This window comes from Apus apus, chromosome 1 (assembly GCF_020740795.1).
Source record: "Apus apus isolate bApuApu2 chromosome 1, bApuApu2.pri.cur, whole genome shotgun sequence".
In the NCBI taxonomy this organism is placed as follows: Eukaryota; Metazoa; Chordata; class Aves; order Apodiformes; family Apodidae; genus Apus; species Apus apus.
Genome location: NC_067282.1, coordinates 25,126,312 through 25,152,629, shown reverse-complemented (window position 1 = coordinate 25,152,629; position 26,318 = coordinate 25,126,312). Strand labels below are relative to the sequence as shown.

At 41.8% G+C, this 26,318-nt stretch overlaps 1 protein-coding gene across 1 annotated transcript; it reads right to left on the bottom strand.

Moving 5' to 3' along the window:
* Window positions 1-473: 473 nt before the first annotated feature.
* CCNA1 (cyclin A1) lies at window positions 474-6,617 on the bottom strand. Its single transcript, XM_051624285.1, has 8 exons — window positions 6,492-6,617; window positions 5,036-5,273; window positions 4,695-4,816; window positions 3,751-3,974; window positions 2,928-3,132; window positions 1,841-1,954; window positions 1,043-1,176; window positions 474-733 (listed from the first exon to the last, which is right to left on the bottom strand). Exons 1-8 carry the CDS (start codon window positions 6,615-6,617, stop codon window positions 682-684), a joined length of 1,215 nt encoding a protein of 404 aa, XP_051480245.1. The 3' UTR covers window positions 474-681.
* Window positions 6,618-26,318: the final 19,701 nt, after the last annotated feature.

The window sequence follows — 26,318 nt, the reverse complement described above, 5'->3', positions numbered from 1 at the left end:
GCCCCAGCTTCTTCCCCATAGCTGTTAGCATTGCTCTCTACTGCAGTCTACCAGTGTTTGAAGTGTTCCTAAGGCTCTACCAGCCACAATCTCCTCTTCCTCCAGATCCCTGCAGATTAAATCCCCTTATTTGCCTCTATAAAGGGAAGTTTGGCTTTCACCACAACACTGATGGTCTTCTACATGCAAGTTCAGAGTTCATACACCACTTCCACCTGGATATTATTGCTGTGATATGGTAAACAAGTTCAAGAAAATAGATTCTGTTCATAGCCTCATACAAGAGGAAGAAACAAAAGATACTGCAGCAAGTCACTTGAGTCTGTGGAGATGTTAGGTTGTGCTTGTTCAGGCTAGCTAGAGTGGATAAAGCGTAAAATCCCTTAAAAACCTGCTCAAAGACTTTGCAAAAACCACAACCACTTCCACTCACTGCAGATATTTAACAGGAATCACAAGATTCACAGAGGAACAGTGTAATAAGATATTTATTAAAAGTGCTGTCAGATATATTGAGATATAGTCTAATAACCTTTTTTAAAAAGGCATCTAGTTAAAAATTACTAGCTTAAAAACCATTCTGATCACTATGCTTAGACACATGACCTGCAGTGCTCTGAGATGTTAGACCAGTTTTGCCAATTGGGACAAAGTAATCTTCAAGTCCAGGATCCACTGTCTCTATTGTAGAGGAAGAACTACTGGGGGCTCCAGAAGAGACACTTGCAGGTACCTGGAATAGAAATGCAGTCACTAAAGATACTAATTTAGCTGACAAATTAAGAGGTAACACTGTCTTGTGCAATACAATGGGGAAGAAGAGTCATCCTGCAAAAGTGTAGAACTGTTACCCAGTACATCTGCATACCTATGCATGAACTACATTTCTGGTCAGAAAAGGTCTTCCCCTCAAGAGGCTTTCATTTCAGGAATAGAAGCTGACCACTATGAGAAGTTTGTCAGTGACAGGCAGCTGTAGCCCAAGCTGCCAAAACAGCTTATAGCCTCCAAGCTACAGAACATGAGCTCCCTGGTTACTTACTTTGTGTGCTTATACTTCTCCCTAATTGCTTGCAGCTGGCAGAGGGGAGCATCAAGGCAGGCTTTATGCAGATCAGTCAGGCAAGGCACTATCTCACTTAATGAATATCCAGTATATGCAGCAAGTGTTTCTGGCTGGTCAAAAGAGAAAAAGTAGTTAGTCGATTGTAGGTAACATATCTAAAAAGACATTTTCTATAGAAGCACAAGCCATTTTCACTACATCAGTGCTCACTCTATACTCTTTAGACTTCAAAACAATTCAAGCATATCTTGCCATCAGTTCCACTCTAGGTCTTCCTTGGTGCCAGATCTGACAAGAAGCTCCTGCTCCAAGTATGTGGCATCCATTACATCTCTTCTGGATCCTGCCTTCTGCTAAACCTACTACTCCAACAGACAGCTGAGAGGCCTACCAAGGCTTGCTTTAAAGCAGCCACTTGGTGTAATCACTCCACTTCAGTAGACACATTCAAGCTCTCCCCTCTCCCAAAAGGGCCCCAAATTGTATTTGCAGGAGGAGTTTTGGAGATTAAAGGCTAACAAGTCCATAGGTACAGACTTGAGGTAAGCAAGACATCAAGGTCCCTCCCACTGAGAGAAGAGGCAAGATATTTCAGGTTAACATTAATTTATCAGGTAGTCCCATTAACTTAGGAACACCTACTGATCCTGATTTTTTCACCTACTGATTTCAGCATTCATAACAACATACTTTGAAGCTACTTCTGCTCCTCATCCTAGTTCTAGTGATAACAGAAAATGCTTGAGCTACTCATTAACATGCAGTTGTTCTTACCCAGAAAGATCTGTTCACTGTATAGTTAGCTAGACAGTAGGCTGCTGCAGCAGTTTGTGATGGAAGGTACTTCAGAAAGGGATCAGCTTCAAGGAGACTCAGCTCTGCAAGATACTAAACAAAAAACCCACAAGTTTTTCAAACAGAAGGAGCACAGCTGGTATAATCCATCCAACAGAGCAGGCACTGAAAATTGTTAATGGTCCTAGCTTTGTGTACAAAACATGGGTTGCATGTCTGGTGGGTAGAAAGAGCATCTGGGCACTGCTGATCTTTCAGAAGAAACTCTAGTATGTTTCAGCAGAGATAGAAGGACCACTCTTCATTAAAGTCTAGAAAAATCTACATTGTAATCTGATGTTTTGGTCCCATCAGCAGCTCTGATGTAATTTTACAGATAAACTTAGAAAATTGATGTTTTGTAAAAATAACATACATACTCTTTCCATCCTCCAAAGCTCTTGGTCACATAGGTGGACCTCACTTAGAGGTCAGGGATAAATACACAGTTCTAAGAAACTGAATTTAGGCTCTGTTGGAGAAGCATCACTGTACAATCCTATGCCCTTTGCATATGAGCAGCAGGTCAGATGTTTTGCCATAAGCTTTGGTTACCTGTTTTCTAAGCTATACAGGTTTGCAGCTATACAGGCATATACTTTATCATTGTGTAGCTATATATAGTACAACCACATCCAGGGAAGTCTTGCTACCCAGGCAGTGTTTAAAAAAAAAAAACAAACAAAAAAAACCAGATTCCTACCATCTAGCTGTCTAGTCAGTGCATTATCTCTGACCAGACAAAAAGACCAAACTTAGGATTTCCAAGGGACATTTATCCAGAAATCTCAGCCCACAAGCTGCCTACTGAAAATAGGCCACAAAACAGTTTTAGGCTTGTTGCAGTCCAGATGAGAACTGGTATGACAAAGAGTATCTTCTCATAGAGCACAGTATATTAGCAGAACATGTCTGCTCAGGTAACTTAATGAAATACAAGTAGTTCTGCTTTTAGGATCACTTCTTTCTGCACGCACACACACCCCATACCGCCCCCCCCCCATCCTAAAAGGAGGATAATTCATACCCTTGCAAAGTTCTCTGTCCTCATACAGACTCCATGCCTCTGAAAATACTGAAGGAGAAACTGGTTGATGGTTGGGACTGTTAGGTCAAAAGCCAACACTTTGAGAAGCAGTTGTTCCATTCTTAGCAGCTGCCTCTTTGTGTAGGTATCATCTGTTATATATACTAATTCATCCACTTCTGGTGGATAGATCTCTTCATATTTCCTGAAATAGTGAAATAGGAGCCACAATTGTCAGCTTGCAAGATACAGTAAAAGAAAGCTGTCTGCTGGGCCCATATCAGGATGGGAACATGACATTACTAAGATCTGTGTAAAGCTCTTATTTTGGTCCTCTCTCCAGGCTAAGTAACAATTGAGTTTCAAATTTGGACAGAGATGTTCAGAAGAACTCCAAGCCATCAGACTGATAGAAATATATTGTTAGCTCTTGACTAATAACAAGCTCTCAGAGATATTCAGAAACAGTGTACACCAGACAAAAAAACATGCACTGCAAGGCTATGTTGGGTATTCCACCTACTAAAAACAGCTCAAGGCTAATTGCAGATTGCAACTGTGACTCTACTATAGCCTTACAGGCTAGCAGCCTACAGCAGTAGTGGTTTTGCTCCCATTATGATTATGAGGTTTTCCTACTACAGCTCCTCACATCAAGAACATTAGACATTTAATTTTGACAGTCCCAAAGTAGGCAAAGTTACTAATCTTGTGGTATCCTGAAAAGCTATCTACAAGCTTCAGTCCTTCAAATTAAACTAAAAGGTTCAGCCCAAGAATAAGTTTTAACTCACTGAGACTTCAGGATATGATAAACACTTACGCAGCCAGAAGAATCGCTGCTGTTCCTACAAGCTGCAGCTTCCCTCTGAGAACAGACATGCAGGAAAGAAACCTGTCCAGGAAATTCACTGCCAAGTACAAAGTCTCTGTGCGAAGTTTATATTCTTCCCCTACTTCCACCAGCCAGTCTACCAAGATGGCACGCATTCCTGTTGTGATATCTGGTTGCTTCCTCATGTAGTGGGGCTTGGGCCTGAATCTTACCTGTTTGGAGAGAGTTGAAGAATCAGGAAGCTCACCCTGAAGAAAGCCATTGATAGCTGAGCTGATTAACACTCTTAATACTTATACCCAAAGGAGCAGGAGTTGTTCCGCTAATAATAACAACTCATTACTACTACCTATAATTATAGTGCTAGTAGTATTAATTGGCAGCTAGTAACATCTCTAGAGAGTAGTATTTCTACACAGGAGAGGAGCTACTGTATTAGAAGCAAAATAGTAAAAGCCTTCCTGGTCTATGGACAGCCTTCACCATTGAGTATATACGAGTTATTCAGAGGGACCTGAAAGTTACTTTTCTCCCCCCTCTTCCTATCTAGGAGACTGCACCTTACTGCTCTGATACAGAAAGACAGGAAAAACTACCAAACAAGAAGAGCCCTCAATGAGATCACATCCAACTGCTTTAGAATTTTTTCTGATTTCACCTCCCATCTGCAAGAATTCTTCATCACAAAGCATTAAGACATATTCCAACAGTGAGGTATTTCCACGATGCAGAGTAATCTTGAAAAAAAATCTTACCACTGTCCAGAAGCTGCTCATGATTCTAGCTTCAGAGATAGCTCTTACTGCTAGCTTTCCCTCCTTTGTAGCTCAGTGGCATCCTCAAGTTGCTCTGAGACAGCCAACACATCTTTGAAGCATTGCAGCCCATCCCAGAGACCACAAATACCTATAAGCTTGTTAGAAGCCACTCACTTCAGCCTCTCGTAAGTACTGATGAATATCTTCTGCATATTCTCCCACGGTCAGAGTTATGGGATCTCCCATATGATCCTCAGGCTGAGACTGGAAGGATGTATCCACTACCATAGGAGATCCTAGCAGGCAAGAGGAATGAGCAAGGTATTTGTGTAATTAGCCTGCTCACCTTCTCCTGATATTTCTAGCATAGAAGTGTTGTACCTCATGTAGACATAACTCAAGTTACCTTAAAATGTTATTTTATGTAACATAAGCTGCTTACTAGCATGACAATTCATAACCACTTTACATGTAGTTGTGCTGTAGGTACCACCTTCCTACATAACAGGAGTTACCTGTACTCAGATCCAGCAGTAGGTGAATACTGGATGTCATTGCACTAGTATCCAGTTCACCCACACTTGATTCCAGCTCTTCAGCCACTTGGCCACTGTAGTTTTCTTTCTGCTCATCCACATAGATAGCAAACCCTTGCTTTGATGCAGCATTGACTGTGCGGTTGAGTAACTCATCTTTTCCAGATGAAGGGATGGTGTTTTCAGAGCCAGAGAAGCACCTGATAATAGTAGCACCCTGAAACAGAGTACAGGGTAATGCTGTGGGAGGACAATTCAGGAAGAAAACAACAGAAAGTATCACTTGTTTTAGAGAAGGAAATCACTGTCCTTGCCCAATAGACACTGATAACATAAAAGTTCACTGGAAAAACCAGCAGCTACAGCTGGTGCTACAGAAGTACTACTTGTTGCTGTCTTGCTACAACAGAGTTCACAGAGAGAGTGAGGTTAAGTCAAAGCCAGGAACTGCGGGTGTAGCCCCATCTCCAGTGCCCATTACCAAGGATTGCCAGTCTCAGTTCTGATGGGGCTGGGAAGTGCAGGGTCTGCTCCACATTCAGTTCTGGCAAGGAGCAGCTGCTTTGATGAGTAGCAAAGTAACAAACGGAAGCACTCAGGACTTAGGAAGGACCTCATCTGCATGAATGCATTTTATGTCAAGTAACAAACCAAAGTTTGAACTTTTGAGCTCAAGCATCACAATCACTAGAACAAAAACACCTGGCCAGGCTACAGCCCTTCACATCACCTACTATCAGTAAGCCACCAACTGAGCTAGGAGCTTTACACAGACATAACCCAAGAAGAGCTTGAGTATGCATAGGAGCTAGTACTTTAGGCCCTGTAAATCAGCACAGCAATGCTATCCCTGACACACCAGCAAACTCAAGGAAGGCACAAGGAACAGAAATGCAGACAGGCACCCTACTGCTAACTTTAGCTTCTTGAAGACTCTGGCATCTTGAAGGGAGCGTGGCCAGCCAGCCAGCAATGGGACCTTTGGGCAAGCATCAGCAAATCGACTTGTCTTAAACCACTCCTTATGCTTCAGGGAGCAGGCAACCAAGTCAAGTCTCGCCAAGTCTCCCTTCCTTCCAGGATAAATGATTTGTTCAAAGCATTTCCACGGGAGAGCAGCAGATTAGGACTGCGCAGTTACTTAGCAGGGTTTCTCGGGAAACTCATGCTATGAGCTGCAGCCCGATCCAACCGTATCCCGCACCCCCCAGGCCTTTACTTGCAGCCTCGAGAAGGAGCAGGCACCGTTCAAGCCCGCGACAGGGGACCAGCCCCCGGTCCCACAGCGGGGCAGGGAGCTCTCCCCGGCCCGAGGGGAGGGAGGGCGGCCGGGGCTTCCTCCGGGAGCCCAGCGAGCGGCTGCGGCTCCTCAGCAGAGAGGGGAGCGCCGCTGCCCGGGCGGCCCGAGGGGGCTGCCGCCGCGGGAGGGGCTCACCTGGCTGCCGGGCCGCTGCTGCCCGTTCTCCGCCAGCACCCCCAGCACGGCCCGGCCGCTGCTCCGAGGGGCCGCGGGGCAGGGCTCCCGCCGCCCCGCCCGGCTCATCTCTCCGGTGCGGCGCATCGCCCCGACGTCGGTCCCTTTTTGGAGACAAAACAAGGAAAAAACACACACCAACAAAAAAAGTTAGGGGAAAAAAATAAATAACTAAAAAACGCCCCCAAATAACCACAACTATTCGGCTGCGTCTCGGGCAGCGCCTCCCGCCCCGCGGGAGCGAGGGAGGGCAGCCGCTCGGCCGCACCGACCGCTCCGCTCCGCTCCGCCCGGCTCCGCTGGCCGCCGCTGCGCCGCGCACCGCCCGGGCCGCGCCCGCCCGCCCCCTTATACCGGCCGGCGGCCAATGGCGGCGGCTGTTGGCCGCGGCCAGTTGGAGCCCGGGCCGCAACCCCCGGCGCCGCCGCCCTGGCAACCCAAGCGGCGGCGGGTCGCCATGGAGACCCCGGCGGGGCGGCGGCCGCGGGCCGGCGCGCGCCGCCCGGCGCCGGGCACGCGGGGCGCGCGGAGGCGCGAGCGCCCGCCCGCGAGCCCCCGGCCCCGCAGCGGCTGCGGTTCCCGGGCGTTCCAGAGCGCCGGGACGGGATGTGCGGTGGGACAACAGCAGCTTCCCGGGAAAGAAGCGGGGGTCGGAAGAGTCTGGCTTCCCGCCCTGATAGAGGGAGAACACGGAAAAGGAGATTCTGGCTGATTTAAGCGTAGAGAAGATTACATTTCCCAAATTATCTTGGCACACTGGAATTATTGCCTGGAAAAGCAGGATGCTCCCGAAGGACAAGTGCAGTGGATGCAAACTAGAACGCGGGAAGTTCCACCTCAACATGAGGAAGAACTTCTTCGCTGTGAGGGGGGCAGAGCTGGGACAGGCTGCCCGGAGAGGTTGTTGGAGTCTCCTTCTCTGGAGGCTTTCAAGACCCGTCCGGATGCCTTTCTGTGTGATCTGCCCTAGGTGGTCCTGCTGTGGCAGGGGGGTTGGACTCGGTGATCTCCAGAGGTCTCTTCCAACCCCTAAGATTCTATGATTCTAGGCAAGGTCAGACAGAGTCATCTGCTGCAGAAATGTAGGATGGGGAAGAGCCAGGTGCAGGCAGCAGTTCCGTGAGGAAGAGCTGGGAGGATACAGTGAACCTCAGACCATGGCCATGGCTGCCCTAGCAGGAACAAACGGGAACCAGAGCCTGTGTGGCACATCAGCCCTCTGAACGTCCATTGTGCAGACAAAGGAGCAATCAGTGCAACAGCTTAAACCTTAACATAAGATTTTGGGTACATATCAGGACTGGGATACTTCAGAGGAGATAGCATGGGAAATTTGTGGAATTTCCCTTTTTGCAGATCTGTAAGAGCAGGTTACTGAAACTGTTGTCAAAAATGTTTCTGCCTTGAGCAGAGTTATGATTCTTCTTGAGATGCTTTTCAGTGCAATTAAACTGTAGGAGCTGTCATCCAAAATTTGGATACATCAAGCAGATGATTACACCAGAATTATTTTCTTTGCAGTTCTTGTCATCCAGGCTGCATTAAGGTCTGTATTTTTTCTTCCCACTTATATTAATTTTTTAATTGACTTTTCTCCCCCCCCAATTAATTTGCTATAGGAGGTAAGTGGTATATCTCAAGGTGAAAAGTGTTACCTGTGTTTGAGCCACTGGCCACATAACACTAGTTTTCCCTTTCCATGGGAAGAGCTCCATGTTCCTGCAGCAGCAAGGCTGTAAGCAGGTAGTTACTGGAGTGGAGCTGCTACAGCTGCAGGCGTGGGCAAACGCAGGTGAGAGGGACAGAAAGACTACACTGCACTTCCATGTTCTTCTCTCTTTCATGTCATCTCTAAACCTCAGGTTTGCACAAGAAAGAGTTCACTAGATGACACTTCTTTAAACATTTTCATGCCAAGTTTTAATTTATGGTAAAAATCAGCTTAGCTGCCTGCATTTTAAGTGAAGTATCAGCTTAAGTGGAACTTTGCATTCTCTTTATCCTATGGTTTTAATGTGATTATGAAAAAATACTGAAAAAAATACTGTGCTATGTTATATGTAGAATCTATAGCAGTCTAGGAAGGTGGATGTTAATCAAAAACATTTCTAAATGTGTGAATATTCTGCATTTAAATGAAAATTTTCAGTATTAATGTTATTTTTAAACAAAAGGTTTTTTAAATTGGTGTATTTTATGAGTAAAAAAAGCCCAATCTCACACTTTTTAGCAACAGAGGAAGAAAAGGGATTTTTCCATCAAAGCAAAATTTTTCTTTCTTTGTGTTACAATTTATAGAAGCACAGAATCACAGAATGTTAGGGGTTGGAAGGGACCTCTCATCGAGTCCAAACCCCCTGCCGGAGCAGGACCAAAAAACTAGGGCAGAAAGACATCCAGACAGGTCTTGAAAGTCTCCAGAGAAGGAGACTCCAAAACCTCTCTGGGAAGCCTGTCCCAGTGCTCTGTAACCCTCACAGTAAAGAAGTTCTTCCTCATGTTGAGATGGAACTTCCTGTGCTCCAGTTTGAGTCCATTGCCCCTTGTCCTATCACAGGGCACAAGTGAAAAGAGGTTGTCCCTGCCTTCTTGACACCCAGCCCTCAGGTATTTATAGACATTAATTAGATCCCCTCTCAGTCTTCTCTGAAACTGAAAAGACCCAGGTCTCTCAGCCTTTCTAATTCAGGAGTATCAGGACTCTGTTTTCAGTCTCTGATTTCAGTCCCTGATTTCAGTCTTTCAGAGGAATGGAAGTTGCATATTGAAGAGTAAAATGTTAAAATATAAAAAATAAAGGAATTACTCAGGAAACTCACTCCCTCGGGACATCAATGAAACAATGGTTCTGGGGCTCAGATCCCCAAAAGCACTGATGTCCCTGTCACCCTGGCTGCACACCTGTTCTCATTCAGCGTGGTCTGACCTTCCATGGGCAAGGACTGCCCTGCTCCCAGCCACTCACCACTGCTGCCACCCTTCTGCTGGCACAAGGTTTTGGGGGTTGTGAGAAAAACCAGGGACCTAGTCCACCTGAAAAGTAACGCAGCTGCAACAATAACACAGCATTGTTACCAGCCAGGTCAGTTCCCTGAGCTGGGTTTCTAGACAGCTCCACGAACAGCACAGGTCCAGCACAAAAAGAAATCATGAGACTGAGGTACCGGCATCAGGCAGGCAGAGGGGGTGGTGCCATCCCTCATCTTGATAGACGTAGCACTCCATGCCTGAGTAACTTTAAGGCTGCTTAATTTGTCATAATTTTAAAAATGTTATCCTATTCTTTATCAACATTGAAAATATCAGCTGTTCTTCCAGGGGATCTGCCTTTGGAAGTGCCAGAGCTGTTTGTTGTTGTTTTTCTTTAAGTAAAACTATCTGGGTATGATACTGAGACAGATGAAGCATTATTCAAGTAAATATTTTCAGATAGATTATTGCTGATTCTGAAAGTGTCTGCAACTTATAAAAATAAACCTACCCCTGCCCAAACATATTTTTCTAACTGCCCAGTCTCTCCATATATTATTTGACATGAGGAATAGCAGAACTTGGTAATTACAGGTGTAACACATAACTCACATTCATGTGAAGATCATTGTCACTCCTAGCCAAATACATGGATAGAAGTTATTTACTAAATTAATCTTCACCCAGTGAATATCCTTTACATACAAATACCCATCATATCCTCATACCATTTAGACATAACTGAAGAACCTCAGCTACCCAACAGATGTCTTATTCATATTTTTATATATGAGCAGCATATAGATATCCTCAGTAGTGATACATTAATGTAACTGAAACACCTCTGAAACAGCTTTTAATGAGGTTATCTAAGCTCCAGCTTCTTCAGGACCTCTTTGAAACAGCCCAATATGGATTAGTACCTGAGGGAGGCCAAGAAGTTCTACCAGCCACTACTTAATTGTAGCAGCAGATCAAATAAAGCTTTGGGCCATTAATCATTTACTTCTGAGCTTCCCTGTGTGCTTGAGAGGAAACTGAAGCCTTCCTGAGTGGACGCCTTAGGGCTTCTTGCAGTAATTACTGTGTTACTTACGATTTCTAGGAAGTCAGAGAAATCAAGAGCAATTCCTGTTTTGGTAAGGATGCTTTCTCTGTGATTCTGGAGAAGATAGTGTTAAAGGGCTGGTTAGGACTCATCTCTTCCTCATGAATCTTTCCCAGCAGTTTAGAACTTCCTCCTTTTTCCTATTTTTTCTTTAAATGTTGAAATTTTCACATTTGGCATGATTTTCAATTAAAGGGACTTCTACTATGCCATGGGAACAGTCACAGGCTCCTGCTTTCCTCTTTGAGGACCACTGTTGAATTTCAGCTTTCACATAACAAGCTCTGCACAGGCTTCAGTTCATGATCCAGGGCACAGAGAATAACTGTGCCTGGCCTCCAGTTCTGCCCTGATGTTCAGCTTCCAAGAATTGCCCCAGAGGGTTTATTTAGGGATCGAAGAGCTGGATTTTATTTTAAAATCTCCTTTCTGTATCAACCTTTTTGCAAGATTTATTTACAGGAGGGAGAAATGTTGTCTGCACAAATGCGGGTGCTTAGTTCTGTGTCTGGGAGCAGGGGAGAGATGAAGCACACTGTTTTTTTCTTTTCACTTTCAGCTTAGAGTTTTCAAGCTCCCACCACCACCACACCTCCTCTCCTGGGATTTTGGTCATGTCGCCCTTACAGGAAGCATCCTTTGCCTCTGAGGCTTGAAAATACATAATGCACTTGTACTCCAATTAAAAACATACAGGGGCAAGGCTGCCTTTGGAAAGGAAATCATAGCATATTTTGACCCAAAATACTTTTCTGCATATTTCTTCCTCTCTTCAGCTTGAGAAGGATGCAGGTGCTTTAGAAGCTGCCAGCAGCTCCATCTATGCACAAATCAGACCACTGCCAGCTGTCCCCTTCTCTCTGCACCCTTTGAAATGTTTTTGGTCTCTAATGTGTTTTTTTCAGCTTGGCCTGAACAGGTATTTGGCCCACAGCCTAGAAGTAGCATCTTCACTGGTAATAAAACAGCCACTGTCTTACAAATACATGTCACTGTAAAATGGGAAGTGGTTAAGGTAAGACTGTTTTAACTCCCCAGCCTTGTTTCTCCAAGCCTCATATTGAATTACAACACAATATTCATCTAGGAAAAGCCGTTCAGGCAGGTTATACTCAGAGTTATTGTGACCTTGGCCAGGTCACATTCAATATTCAGCAAGTTTTTTCAGACCAATGTACTGAGCAATCACACAGCAGGTCCATGTGTTGCACAGACTCTTCTGAGGTCGGCTTATTGCAGGTCCCACTGCATTGCAAATTTAATGCATGGCTGCATAATAACCTGGAAAATGTGCTGTGGGAGCAGTCTTTGAGTTCAAAAAGTTTGCACAAAGGATTACAAAATCTCTTTGACAGCAAGAGCTCTGCCTGTGCTTGGTGACCTGCAAGGTCTATCAGGACCTTTTTGTATAGTCTTACAGTAGCAAAACAGTGAAGAACATGACCTCTCTTCTATCACATGGCTATGATTCCTGTGGTTGTGAATAGTCCCCTGGCTGCAGTTTGCTTTGATTACCATACCAGTAAATTAATTTCACATTATTTGAGAATACATAGATTTTATCTTGAGTTTCAGTGTTTTTCTGAACTACCAAAATCAGAAAAATGGAAAACAATTAGGAGATGAGTCCAGGGCTTAGGAGTTGTTGGCCAAGGCATACAAACAAGACCAAGACACAACCTTGATTGAACCACCAACTCTCCACTTACCTTAGATAGATCACTTTGGCTTTCTCTCTCTGTACTGTAAATTTAGCACAAACCCAAATTTGCACTCAAGTCTACTGCATAAAGCCCACAGTAAATGGTGAGTTTGGAGAACTCTGTAGCACAATGAGAAAAAGCCCTGTGCACCCAACAACCTAAGAGATAGAATCACACATTGATGGTAGTGTGAGCAGTCACAGACACAGTTAATATTGCTTGGCTGATGGTAGTGCATTAAAAAGGACCAGAAAATGTACAATACTGTGCAGTTCAGTCATCTATACTGTACAGTTGCTAGTACAGCGCGGACACGGTCTTTGCTGCAGTTCAGGCTCACGGCAGATTGTGCTTTTCAACAGTTTGTGAGCATAATCCAAAGGTTAGCATGGCCAGGGACCAGGCCCCATTGGCAGTAGACATGTGGATAACCTGTTTTGATAGATAAGAGAACCAAAGTTTTTCTAAGCCTGTAGTCCTAAGCATAGAAAAAATGGTCTGAGAATAAGGATTATACTTGTTCAGCACCCTCCAGAATCTTAAAGAGGCCATAATTGAAAGAAGTTTTCAGGATGCAATCAAATTAATAGTATCTACCATATGGTTTCCTCTCATCTTGTGTGTCTTCTTCTTTTGCCATTCCATAATTTTTCCAAATGCCCTCAGGTTTGCGAAGTTAAACTTGTCCAAAAGAAAAAATAGAAGGAAACCAGAATCATGATTTATTCTGTTACCTTCTCAGGCAACAAGAAGGCATTGATAAAAAGGAAGAGATACTATGCTTCAATCAGAGTTTCAAAACATTAAATATATTTTCTAAAATATTTCAGGAAAATATTAGAAATATAATTACCTTCTGAGTCCTAGAAGTTGGAAACTATATTGGAATATTTAGAACCTATTTCTTTTTTTTACTAGCCCTTCACCTAAACTTAATGGCGCAGGTGGTACTCTGAAGTTAATTGTTGTAATTTAATTAGGGCTACATGTGTGCTTGTCAGCTGGGGCTATGTGTAGTATTCATCTATCATTTACAGGATGTAAGAGGAAGTTGTTTCTTCCAATGGATATAAAAAAAAAAACCAATCAAACCATCAAATTAATACAATTTTACATTGTGAAAAATTCTATTTTCTCTATGAACATTTAGGCTCTGCTGTAATACAAACATTTGTATATTTTTAAATATAATTACTTTATAAAATCAATTAACTCCATGGCTAAGAGTTAAAGCTTTCTTTCTAAATAGAGGCCTAAACAAATAACTCTTACTCATTACATGTGTGAGAGCAGATTATCAAATCCGAGAGCTGAAATTTATCTCAAAAGTGAACAAACTTATTTTTCTCAAGCCAAATCACCAACCATTGTGAGAGGTTCATATTGCCTGGAGGATCAATTGAGCAGCCCATTTTTTTACATGGGACAATTTTTGTTACTAGGGGACAATTTCTGATTCTTACTGTACTTCATGCCATTATAGCACATGCATTAGATGTTAAGTGAGTATGGAGCAATCTTTACATAGAGATACAGAGCCAGGGTATGAGGGAGGACCTTATGTATGTAGGACCTTATGTAATGTAGAACTTTAGTAAGCAGAGTGTTCTTGAAAGTCCATTCTGCAGAATAGCCCAGAGACAACTATGTGAGGATGGTGTAAGAAGAGCTGTGGTGATCCCAGTGCAGCCCACAAAAGCAGATTCCTGTTCCCCAGACACTGAAGGTCTTCAGAGTTACAGTACAATCAGTACTTGGCAAGGGCTGTGCAAGGTAAGACTGAGAGATCTGCCTGTATCGTGCACATACTCATCCTCCACTTGCTGTAGAAAACAGAAATAATCTGTGAAAGTCACAGGGTGTCAGTGTAAAGAAGGAAGGGAAGCAGGGTTAGATCCTACATCCCAGACAGAGCCATAAACATCTTGTTCCCTCTACAGGAGGAGAACCCTTGCTTCTGAGCTTGCAGCTGTGTTGTTCATGGTGTGGGAGAAGCCTGATGCACTCTGCACTATTAGATTCCCTGACCTTGGAGCACAGCCTGCCTGCAAATCCTATTGCCCTCATGCCAGATAATAAAGGGACTCTCCAGGAACAATCCTTTGCTACTATGTCTCATGACTGATAGTAGTCAGAACTCACTTCAAGGGGCAGTGGAAACTACCAAGCTGGCACAGAGCACCAGCTGATGCCCATGGCAGGGAAGCAGAGCATAAACCCTCAAGCAGGTGCAAGATTTTCATCTTTGGGGTTGTAGAGACCCTAACCAGAAGACTATTGTCCATTAAAGAGTTAGTGATCCACGTAACAGTGAACTCGAGTAGGCATAGGCCAGCACTGACACAGCACAGACAGCTTGACCTTCAGGCCTGTGCTGGCCTGCACAGGCCTCTTGGCCACAGCATAAACTCAGCTGGGTGATGGCAACGGAGGAGCCCACAGGCAGCTCCCACTTGTTATTGTCAATTGCACCACCTGCATCACCTTGTGTTTATCTTAAAGTGCAAGAGCAAGTTCTCATGTGAACGTATGGTTGTTTGACAGTAGAATTATGAATACAATATTTTGTCTAAGAAAATTTCTATAAGAAATCTCAAAACCAAAATGTTAGTGAACCTTTCTATGGTGGGATCTGTAGCACATGCCCTGAGCAGGGCTCTGTGTGACACTGCACTACTCAGGGCTCCCAGCACCTGAAGGGACACAAGATTATTTGTATGCTTCTTTTTCTTGTGTGGTCTCCAGAAAATGATATTTTAAGCAATATCTTATAGAGCCCAAGTGTCTTTCTTACTGGGGTCATAAAGAACACTAGTTCCAGTACCTTGTGCTACTACTTCAGTTAAGTAGCCTGAAGCTGATCCCAAAGATGTGAATCAAGTGTTGTGACAGGTTACAATGAAGGCTCCAAACATTACCAGCTGTGGGGTTGCTTCTCCACAGCAGTCTAGGGCTGCTCCTGCTAGCTTTGTGACTATGTAGGCTGCCCAGAACCACTGCAGTCGCTCCCGTTTCACCCAGAAGCACAAGAAAATGTTTTTTTTTTCCAGTATCAAAACAGTCACAGAATACAAACTATGCCCTTCATTGCTTCTTCTGAAAAGAAAATATCAAGCTTAAAATCAAATATTTCTGCTGTCTGTATTTTGCTCCCTTACGAGCTTCTCTGTATTGTAAAACAGCTGATAGCACACTTTAGAACTGTGCCTGTTTTAAACCAATGTCCTTCAGAGAACATTAATATCTCAACTCTGCTTTTCATTTTAGAACAACACAGGAAAACACTGGTAACTTTGACTGAACCTTGAAACAGTTCTGCATAATTCAGAAACAGACATTTCTGGATTGTTCAAATCACTTTCTTTAAGTAACTGTCTAGTTCCAGTGCTGGGCCCTTCTGCCAGATATTGCTGAAGTGCATACCAAGATGCTCTTGTTGTATAGTAGAATTTTTCTCAATCAGATACCTGATTTATGGTTCCTATATTCACAGCATCTCAGATGTTTTTGACAGCTGCTGTTCATTTCTACTCAGAAGCTGACAGTTGAAAAGTTTCAAAAGAAATTCTTGTTCTGACTTGATCTTGTGGAAGCTGATTTTTGGGCTCCATTTCTCAGGTTATGAATCACAGACGAGTTCTCAGAGTGCAGCATCTGGACATTAAAAGAGCAGTTATTTATTATTTGTTGCTATCAGTTCTCCTTGTTTGTGTTAGTATTTCAAATGGAGTGGCTTGTATGCATATAAAGCTGATGGGTTTTGTATGCATGACTAGTTGGAGATCAACTGCCTGCAACAAAAATGGAGGCAAAATGTATAGCTACAGTAAACTTGGAAAATAGTTTTTTATCTTTGTTGTGAAACACAGGTGCAATGATCAACATCTATAGTGTTGTGAAGGAAAAGGCAATTCAGGAAGGCCTCAGCAAAACTCTGAAGTGCTGGTATAAATGCTATAGATTGGATGTTGCCAGGGTGGTGACTTCTTTAGGAATTTTTACATGTTAAAATTTATTCTTACAAACCTTATTACAGCTAAACTAAAGGATGTGGGCAGAACTGGTCACTTTAATGTCAGAAGCCATTTTAATAGTTTTCCTAAGAGAACAGCAGTTTGCTATGGAATTTCCTTTTTGACTTGTAATAGACAGAAATCAAACACCAAAACTTTCAGATATTATCTTTCAGTAATTTAACTTTTGGATATTAAAAGTGTTTATTTAAAATTAAATTGAAAATCTCTTGAAGGCATGAACAATCCTTGAACAAAAGCAATGCAGGTTTTGGAATGACCAGAATGACAGCTATTTATCAGAAGGAATTGTGACAAAAAGCTGTTGTTTTTCAGCTGGGTCTGCATGCAAGATTTAGCATTGATAGAATCTGGCAATGGTTTTATCTAAACTGGAAGAGTCGTTGTCCTCTGCACTCTGTGCCTTACACATTAGTACATGACTTCATGTCACTGTGCATGGGCGAAGGGAAAGACAGGTGCTTAGACAAAGGAGGGCTTAACAGAGCCATTGCCCAGTGGTCTCATGTCCCTGGCACTCCTTCCCCTGTTTCCCCTAGGAGTCAGTGATAACATTCACCAAAACTGCTTGATGAGCTCCTTAGACATCAAGCCATTAGTGTGGATTTCAAAAACCTGTGAAGCAAATAGGCTGTACTGTGCTCATCATACCTGGAGCATTGCAGTCTTACCATTCTCCAGGTAAAGAAAAATACAACGATATGGCTGCTTGCAGTAATGCACAGTTCATCACAAACTGTGTACCAGGATTATTAGCCTTATGGCCAGGAAAGTGTATTGAAAGAATAAACAGAAATAGTCAAACTCTTCCATTATTTGGAGAGTTCTTCTGCCTTGGTTTTTGTTTTTGTGGGTTTTTTTTGTTTTGGTTTTGGTTTTGTTTTGTTTTGTTTGTGGGTTTTTTTTTCCCCCTTTGGCTTATGTGTTTTAATTAGAATACTGTGTTGTTTCTTCACAATGTAATTTTTTGGCCCTTGATTATCTGAAGAAATTAGTTAATCATGCTTGCTCATTGCAATTACACTTTCCCATTGCAGTTATCTGAGTTCTGCTGTTTCAAGTTGTCTGTAAGGAATGTGTGTTCATAATTATAGCACAGTGCTAATAAATGTTTGTAGTAGATGCAGAGTAACAGCACTGCTTATGTATGTACGCAGCAGCTACTGTTTAATGTAGCTGAGCTCACACATTTCATTGCTTACTGCATGTTTTGCTGGTGATAAATGATAGCCATTTTTCTCTAGCACAGCCAAGAACAGAGATTAAAACTCTAGATGCCAGTCTGATCTCACAGGTCACAGCTTGTCTATGTAACCCGTTTTATGTAATAACTGATCGCAGTAAAAGGTCTTTTCATCAAACTTGTTTATTTATGTCTGTGATTCACAGTGATGATGATTTATAGAGCACCTGTAATTGCAAGTGTATACCTCTCATGAAAATGCAATACATATCTGGAAAAAATGACCTTGTGGGAGGGAGAGATACTAAAAGTCTAGAGGAAATGAAAGAAATCCAAACAATAGGGTAATCCAATAACTAAACAGAGAGAAAATCAGTATATAAGCAGTGGAGATGGGTAATTAAAAACAGAAAACAAGGGATGGGAAAATTCAGAACATCTCTTTAACATTTTTTTTTAAGATTTAAAAAGCTTTGTTCATGTAGTCATCTTGCTCTTTGGCTTGCTAGCATTCATCCTGACAAGATCTTGGTAAGCCGAGAAGCTTTGCAATCATAGAGTTTGAGTTTCCAAATTCAGTGTGGTGGAGAATAAGAATTCATGAGATACATACTTTAGAAAACACAAATTATTATTTTAATAGGGAAAACCAACGTCTGCATATAAAAAGTGTTGCAAATGTAGCAAATTATGCAGAAAATAATATATGAGAAGATGTGGAGTGTTTTGTTTGTTTCTTTGTCTGTTCATTTTTTAAAGTGCCCTATAGGAAGAGATTCAAATATCTCAATATTTAACAAAGCAGAAGACTGAAAAATGACAGGACTGAATCAGGACTCTCATAGGAAGAAGATGCCAAGCCTGAAAGGCCATTTATTCTAGCAGACACAGCAATAATAAGATTCAGTGACAGGTACCTGAAACCATTCAAATGCCAATTAAACATAAAGCAAATGTTTGTAACAATGAGATTGATTATCCATTACAGCAAACCCCCAGGAGAAAAAAAGTTGTGTTATAATGTTTTCAGTATGCCTTTACTTAAGATCTACATTATCTAAAAGCTGTATCTGCCACCAGATAGTATACTGGAGTAACCGGGTGAAAATTTTATGGTATGCTAATAGATAGAAAGCTCAATGAGATGATCTAACAGACTTTTTGGTCTCTTAAGATCAAAACAACTCTGATCTCAAAATTAGTTCCTGTAAAGGTATATTTGAGTTATAGCATCACTGACTAAATGACTACATAAAATGTCACCTGCATGTTTTATATTTACCTAATTCCCTACATTGGAAGCAGCTCTTTCTTCAGAAAACACAGTAAGAAAACTGCAAACACTTTCCTCCCTTACTAGTCTGCAAAGTCGAGAGTTTGGTGTCAAGTTCCTCTGTCCTCCAGACGCTGCCTTTTCCCTGTTTTCATGACTCTCTGCTTTCCACCCCAGAAGCCAATCATGTCTTATTCTCAGATGGTCTCTAAAGTGGGGAAACCTTTGCCTCTAATACCATTCTGAAGAGAGAGGCATCTGAGAGGTGAAGCAACTATAGCCATTTTAGAAGTCTTTCCCTATATGGGAAGTGGAGCATGTCTGGCTTGAAAATTTATCTTCTCTTGAAGACATAAATTTACGTATTCAATGTAATTTAAAATTTATGTTATCTTGCAAAAGAAGGGCAGTTTTCATTTTAAACTGGGGCTTAAAGACAAAAAGCTGAGTCAGCCTCAGGAGATGCCTTTCTTCCTCATTTGGCTATAGACAGAGACCATCTCAACAAGTTATGTGAGATCAACACAATCTCTTGTGAGATTATTATGACTAGAAGCATATTAATGTCTATTTTTTTTTTCAAAGTCTAAAACTAAAATCTCAGTCTGTGTTATCTGATGGCAATAAGTAACAGATACTCTATATTTAGAAATAATACTATTACTATTTTCCCATGTGTGGATGTTAATTTCTGCTTATATTGATATGTCTAGTTTTGTCTTTGGCTTCAGCTGAAGTCAGCTCAAGATTTTAATGCTGTTTATACATTTTTACAGGCCAGAAACTATTGCTGCTTTCTTCTAAAACTTAGGGAAATAGCACTAATGGCTTTCCCTGTATTCTCAGAGGGTCCAGTGTCCCTGGGTTTTAACACTGCCAAAGATTTGGCAGCATTTGGGAAGATTTTTCTGACACTTGGTTAGTTAATGAAGTTGCTTGTTACAAATACAATACTGACTATTTTTAAACATTTACTTTTAGCTATCCAAGACTATTGCATCTTTACAAGAAATGTCAGAGCCATGCTGGGAGTGCAATTAAGTATTCTTTATTTTTGTTCACTGCCACTAAAAAATTGTGCCAAGATGTGCTCAGCCACAGGGAAAAAAACCACCAAACCCTCTCAAAGCATTAATTACAGATTTTATTAAAAGTATACAGAAGTCTTGAAGCCTAACCAAGCAAATAACTCCTATTCTCTCACTCTAGAAGAAGGAATTCCAGTGGCAGGGAGCTTAGTTGCTTTTGACAAGAAGGGAAAAGTAGACCTCCTAATTAAGAGTGCAGTTCAAGCAGGGTGAGCAGCTTGTTGCCAAACATAACCACAGAGAAAACTGTAACTGCTGTAATCAAGAGTTATTTACCCAGTCAATAAAACCAGGTTGAAACAAATGATGTAACACTGAATAACTGTAGTCTGAGAACAGGAAGTTACCAGGGAATGTGGTGGCTGGTGGGAGGTTCCCTGCTCTGTCCTGAGGAGCATGGGATGACCCAGGTACTGAACCGAAGGTATCCTATGTCCTATGTGCAGCAGTGAGCACTGAGCTTGGAATTCATCCCTGTGGAATAAGAGGAAGATGAAAGAGAAGATCATGTCCTCAGATTATGAATGTTCAAAGGGAAATTATGGTCCAAAGACTCCCCAGATATTGATCAGAGTCACCTTTCAGGCTACTGGGTGTTGAACTGGGCTGCACCATTTTTAGTTTTGTAATGAATCCCAAGTGATTTGTGTCTTCATCTAACCACGACTGAAGAGAAAAAAATTTTCCATTCACTGCAGCATTTACTGGGTTAGGACTTATTAAAGAAGTAGTGAGTCTTTTTCACAACCTTGATAGCATCTTCCAGAGCACCTCATAAGGAATGAAAACCACTTTTACAAATCTCTATCCAAAAGTGATTTGGCATGCATCAAAAGCAATGCAATACTATATCTATCTTGGCTGGCATTTACAAGGATACCAGAAACTGCCCCAAATTTAGAAGTCCCTGGCTTTCTCTTGCCCACTCAGTGCTGGGTAACATGTCAATGCCCAGTCCAGTGCTCTGTGCCCTGTAAGGTGTAAGACATTGATAATGGTCACAGCTGTGGGTTTGCTTTTTTTTCCCTGTCCATATTAAATTATGGACAGAATATCTGTCATAGCCTCACATGACAGCTCAGGCTTACATTCTTAATGTCCTGATGCCCTAATATCACACAGATGTGTGATGAATTGTTGTTAAAATAAAGCAATGGCTGTGTATTTGAAGAATACTGAATACTGTTGATTGGGATACCAATTAACATCTTAGTGCATATAAATTATTTCTTCGTTTCAGAAATACTAATGTATTGAATCTTAAAGTTATACTGAGCCAGCTCTAGGTATTATGTGGTCAGCCTTTCTCAGATTCTTTGGTACTCCTTCTTCTTCAGAAGAGGGCTCTGATAAGGAGGAAGTGGTTGTGTGAGTCAGACTACTAGGCTCAATGAGGATTTTCAGGACCTGAACTGACATATCACAGCTTTCAGCTCTACAGCTGGCTTTTTTATTAGCTTTGATGTAATCTTTTCAGCCGCTGCTAAGAAGAAAGCCAGACAATATTTTCATGTGTTTGCAGCCAAAAATAACATATAGCATAAAGGTGCATATGCAATTGAAATGCTTTCCAGTTTTTGGACATCTAAATACCTGTGTCCACACTGAAGTCAGCTGCTTCATTATTCAGACTGTCATTTCTGCACAGTTCTTTGTGGACAAAAAGGACCAGTTCCCAAGCAGATTCCTCATCAGACAAGACATTTCTGGTATTACTTGTGCACACCCATCAGGTGTGAATCATTGTAGTGATAGATCCTTGTTCTTCTCTTGTTTTTACAGGTTTAGCAACTACCTTAAGTTACAGCAATGCAAATAAGTAGAGGATGACACCTAGCAGATCTGACTGACCTCATTTTCTCTTCTGCACAAGTGTGGAGTGAAAGTAATCTATGGAAACATCTAGATTTATAGTTGAGACGAAAGGATTGAAGGTAAATGAAAGATCTGACCTAGCTGGAAAATCTGCCTTAAAGTCCTCTGGTAAACTCTTCAAGTGTTTCACTTTCCTAGAAAATAACTGAAGGGAAAGCTTCCTAGGTACCCAGGCCAGTGACAGAGCAATTAAAATGTGTCACTGTGGACCCTATGCCAGAAATTTAAATTGTATAGTGCTTTTAATGAAGGCTGTCTCCCAGAGGTCTGGCTGCTAAAGGGCATCTGGTCCACAGAATCCAGACAGGGCTAGTAGGACACAGTTCTGGCTGATTGGGGTGTTCTGTTACTGTTATTTAAGCTTTCTGTAAAGCAAATGGTGAGTAAGAGACAATTTTAACCTCATACAATGCATATAGTTCTTAATTGGATCATCGTGGCAATAGCACTTGCTCACAGCACATGTTAATCTCCTCCATAAGTACCCCCATCATTTCAGAACACAGTTACAGTTGTCTCCTAAAAGTGTATTTTTTTGTTGAGTGATGAATGGCATTGTGAAATATTACCTATAATCGGCATGCTTTATTGCAAAGCTCATTAAATTCCTGACAAATCTAGTGTTGACAGCACTTTAATTTTGGTTTATTGCCTCATTTTATCTCATCAATTTCTGTCTCTGGTGTCTGGTTAATAATGAAAGACAGCAGAACTGCACTGTGCTGGAGAATTGGAAAAATAAGTATTCATCTTTTTAAAAGCTCCCGATTTACGCCATAGGAACAGCAGGTACTAGACAATGCACACATTGAGAAGATGATTAAAGTTTAATAAAACTGTCAAGTGAAATAAACCAGTCTCCTTGCAAGCCATTCTGTTTGCCAGGTGCTTGGATTTTAGCTGTTAAAAAATTCTCTTTCAACAGTCTGGTTAAATGTGCAGCAGACTAATGTTGTGATTGCCAAGTCACAATTCAGCTTTTTGCAGGATCTGTTGAGACTTGGTAACAAAAAATACTGAAGTGACACATGCAGAAGCCACTGCACTAAGTGCTACATAGAATCAATGCACTATTATTTAATTAACTGCTACAAAGCTATTCCTATGTCTCATTGTCCAAGCTGGGCTTTGGAGCCTGATTTTTCATCAGCATCTTCTCAGGAGAGGGTCTGATTCTCCAGCCATGGAGTCATCTCCAGCTGGTCAAACTGTATATCAGAGCTTTCTAGCATTTTTCTGTATGCCTGCAATGATACAAAATCCAATGAGAAATTAAACACATATAATCCACATGCAAAATTCATAGTTCGTATAAATCTCTGAAAAACCTTTCACCTAAGTTCAGCACAGAACACTATTAAATTGTAAAAAATGCTCATTATGAGTGGACTATTAATTATTAATTGATTTGCTATGCACTACCTGAGGTAACATTTTCAGAGCGTTATTTACAAGTTATGTTCTCTGTCCAGCTGCAGGTGTGTTAATGCAGTGTAACTCATCCATGGCATATTCCTGTGATCCTGCCTGGCGTGTCAGTCTGCGTACCACATGCCAGACCTTTCCTCTGCCTTCTCCAGCAGCCTCTCTGAAGCAAAAAAGTCAAACAACAAATGATATCTCGAAGGCTGGGATGTTCCCAAGGGATTAGTGAGAACATCACCTCGCCTCTCACAAGATTTTGCAGTGCAGAGTGCAATCAGCTCCCTGAGTCAGAGGCAATCCTGACTGACAGGGGGAGCCTCCACAAATAATGAGGAAACCATTACTCTCTGAGTCTGCCTTGAGTTTAAAAGGCAGCCTAAACTCAGGACAAAAAGGTGTTTTTTTGGGACGTTCTGGGAAAGTTACCTTTAGAGGTAACCATTTAGAGGAGAAATGTCCCACTGATAAATCTGTGCAGCTCCCAGCAGAGCAGGCTCCTGCTTTCCTCAGATATCAGAGGCAGCCAGAAATACCAGCCCAGCCAGGTGCTCACTACATAGGAAATTAAAAGAAAGGCTTAAAGCTAATTTACAAAGGCTTGTGTATCACAGTGCTATCTGTGATATCCTGTCTTCTTCCCTTAATAGGACAGCATTAACTTACCCTGCAAAATTCTTGTTCAAAATTCTTCTTCAAAACAAAGATAGCAAAAATATGCAAAATTAAAAGGTCACATGCATGTCAGCAAAGCCTGCGTTTTTAATTTTCCCATAGTTTTCCTGTGGCAAGATGTGCAAATTCATACAAAGCTTTTTTAGTACTGAGTGGTGAGAACTGGGAAGCTTTATGAAAATGCTCATTTGCAATTCCATCTGGAGGGTCCTAAGGATAATAAGATAAACCTCATATTTTTTCTTCCTCTGCATTTAGCTTTTCAATAATACTGCCAACCCACACTGTGCCATGCACAGCATTATCAGTAGAAAACCACTGCAAAATAAGATCCTAAGAAAAATAAGACATGCTATATTTAATGAAAAGTAATTTTGTTTCTTTGTACTTTCAACAATGGTTTTGAAGAGACTGTATCTTCAAACGAGGTAGAAAAGAGTGCACATAAACTGTAAGGAAAAAATCATTACTTTTTAAAGGGGATAAAAACCAGTCTTTGTAGCAAGATCCACGTTAACTGACATTCAGCTGTATGTGTTGCCAAAGCCTCACTGAGGGGGAGCCGTGTCACCTGAATGGGGGGCTATCAGCACTCTTGCCCCACTCTCACAGGAATAAAGCTCCATGGTTTGAATCTGCTACCTGATAGTACAGACCAGGATTGTGCTAGTATACTTTCTTGTTTCGTGCCTTAAAAAAAACCCCAAAAAACAATAACCAAAAAACCAACCTCAAGAAGATAAAATCAGTATTTTCAGAGTTTTGCATTTATTTTATTCTGTAACACAATAAATGTTTTACCTGAGGGCTTGTTTTAGGACCATTGAAAAGCACAGGAAATTACAACCTAGATTCACAAAATCTTTACTGCTTATAGTAACAATGCTCAGGTAATGAGCATCCCAAGCAAGCTAAGATGGGAGAGGTTTCATGTCAGATGCTCTTTGACAAAGAAGATGTAAACCCTGACCCTTTCTGTGCTCTAACCACCATATAGGCTGCTCCCAGCCACCTCAACTCCAGACCAGTGCTGAGGGCAGACCTTTATAAGAATGTCTTCAAGTAGAAAAACTGAAGTGTAAATGGACTATGACATTGGCTAATGCAGTTGTTTTGCTTTTTAAGTACAGGGAAAAAATACCTTACTTGAGAAGGAACTAATGATCTGGACTACCAAGGACTCTGTACTAATTTTGGTTTCTGTGCATTAAACATCTCTTAATTTAAAAAAATATATATTTAGCAAAATTTGGAATTTCTGTGCTCAGAGAGCTGTCTAGAACAGATGTGGTCGCCCTCTAACTCTTGACTTGTGTTGTGTCATGGGCCAAGAACAGTCCTCAGGCAGGAGATGGATCCTCCATGGAGAGAAGGTGCTGAGGGGATTATTTTCATTCTCTATGGTGGGAAAAAGCAAAACAGAATGGACTGCTAAGGCTTCTGTCACCAACATGCCCAGTGTAACCTCATCCTACAAAAATGAAGTGTTGGGACTCTGGGAGAGCTCTTGCATGCGGGCTCGTCCCAAAGCTTGCAGGAGATTCTGATGTGCTGCTTGCAGGGTCAGGATCTTTTGGGTTTCCTCATGATCTTGAATGATTTGTCATTGCTTCCCTTCTCACCAAAAGACAGATGTCCTGGATAGAACTGCATATGAATCATTGCACACAGCAATTTCCTCCTGTAAATCTTTTGCTGCTGGCTCACCAGAAGGATGAAGCAAACCATTCTGGCATCACATTTGCTCCCTACGTTGGCCCAACACACCCCCTCAATCCACTATCTTAAGTACACGGCATTCTCTCAGACCAACTTCTGTTGATTTGAAGGAAGATGGAGGATGCCATCTCTCCCTTTTGTGCTCTTATCATTATTGGAACAAAGGGGTTTACTCTTGTCTGCATTTGGTGAGCAGTAAAAGACAACCACAGGATTTATAGATTCAAAGAAAAGCTGAGAGATGTAGCTGAAGAAGAAAAATAAATAGCCGGATGCTGATGGACACTGCAGGTAGGCAAAACTGGTGGGGTCCCCCACGGCAGATTTTAATTTAAGGATAATTTAAAATCCACATCCCTCTGTGTCTAATGGATGCCAGTAAGGTGAGGGGAAAAGTAGTAAAAATATTAGAAGGATGTTTCTCTCCAGTGCCTTTTGGTCTTTGTTTTAGCATCCATCAGGTACCTTCTGTGGTGCAGAGACCTAGAACTAGATTTATTAAAAAAACAACCCTACAGCTAGGTTGTAAAAAAAAAAAGGTTTTGTTCAGTCTGCTTCTGATAAATTGTTAGTGCACCTGAAGCTCTGTACAGATTTTAGCTCCACTACTTGAAGATCCAAAGTACCTGGTCTTCTAACTGGCAGTGTCTTTTACTAAGAGACTGCAAGCATCTTTATAACTCCAACAGTGTAGTACAACAGTGACCACCACACATTTCTGCATTTACACAGCTAGTT

Coding starts and splice junctions, on each gene's coding strand:
- CCNA1 (XM_051624285.1), bottom strand. CDS start 6,617: ATGCGCCGCACCGGAGAGATGAGCCGGGCGGGGCGGCGGGAGCCCTGC. Junction 1,955..2,927: donor GGACAGAGAACTTTGCAAGG/GTATGAATTATC, acceptor TTTTTTGTTTAG/TATCTTGCAGAGCTGAGTCT. Junction 734..1,042: donor GAGAAGTATAAGCACACAAA/GTAAGTAACCAG, acceptor TTTCTATTCCAG/GTACCTGCAAGTGTCTCTTC.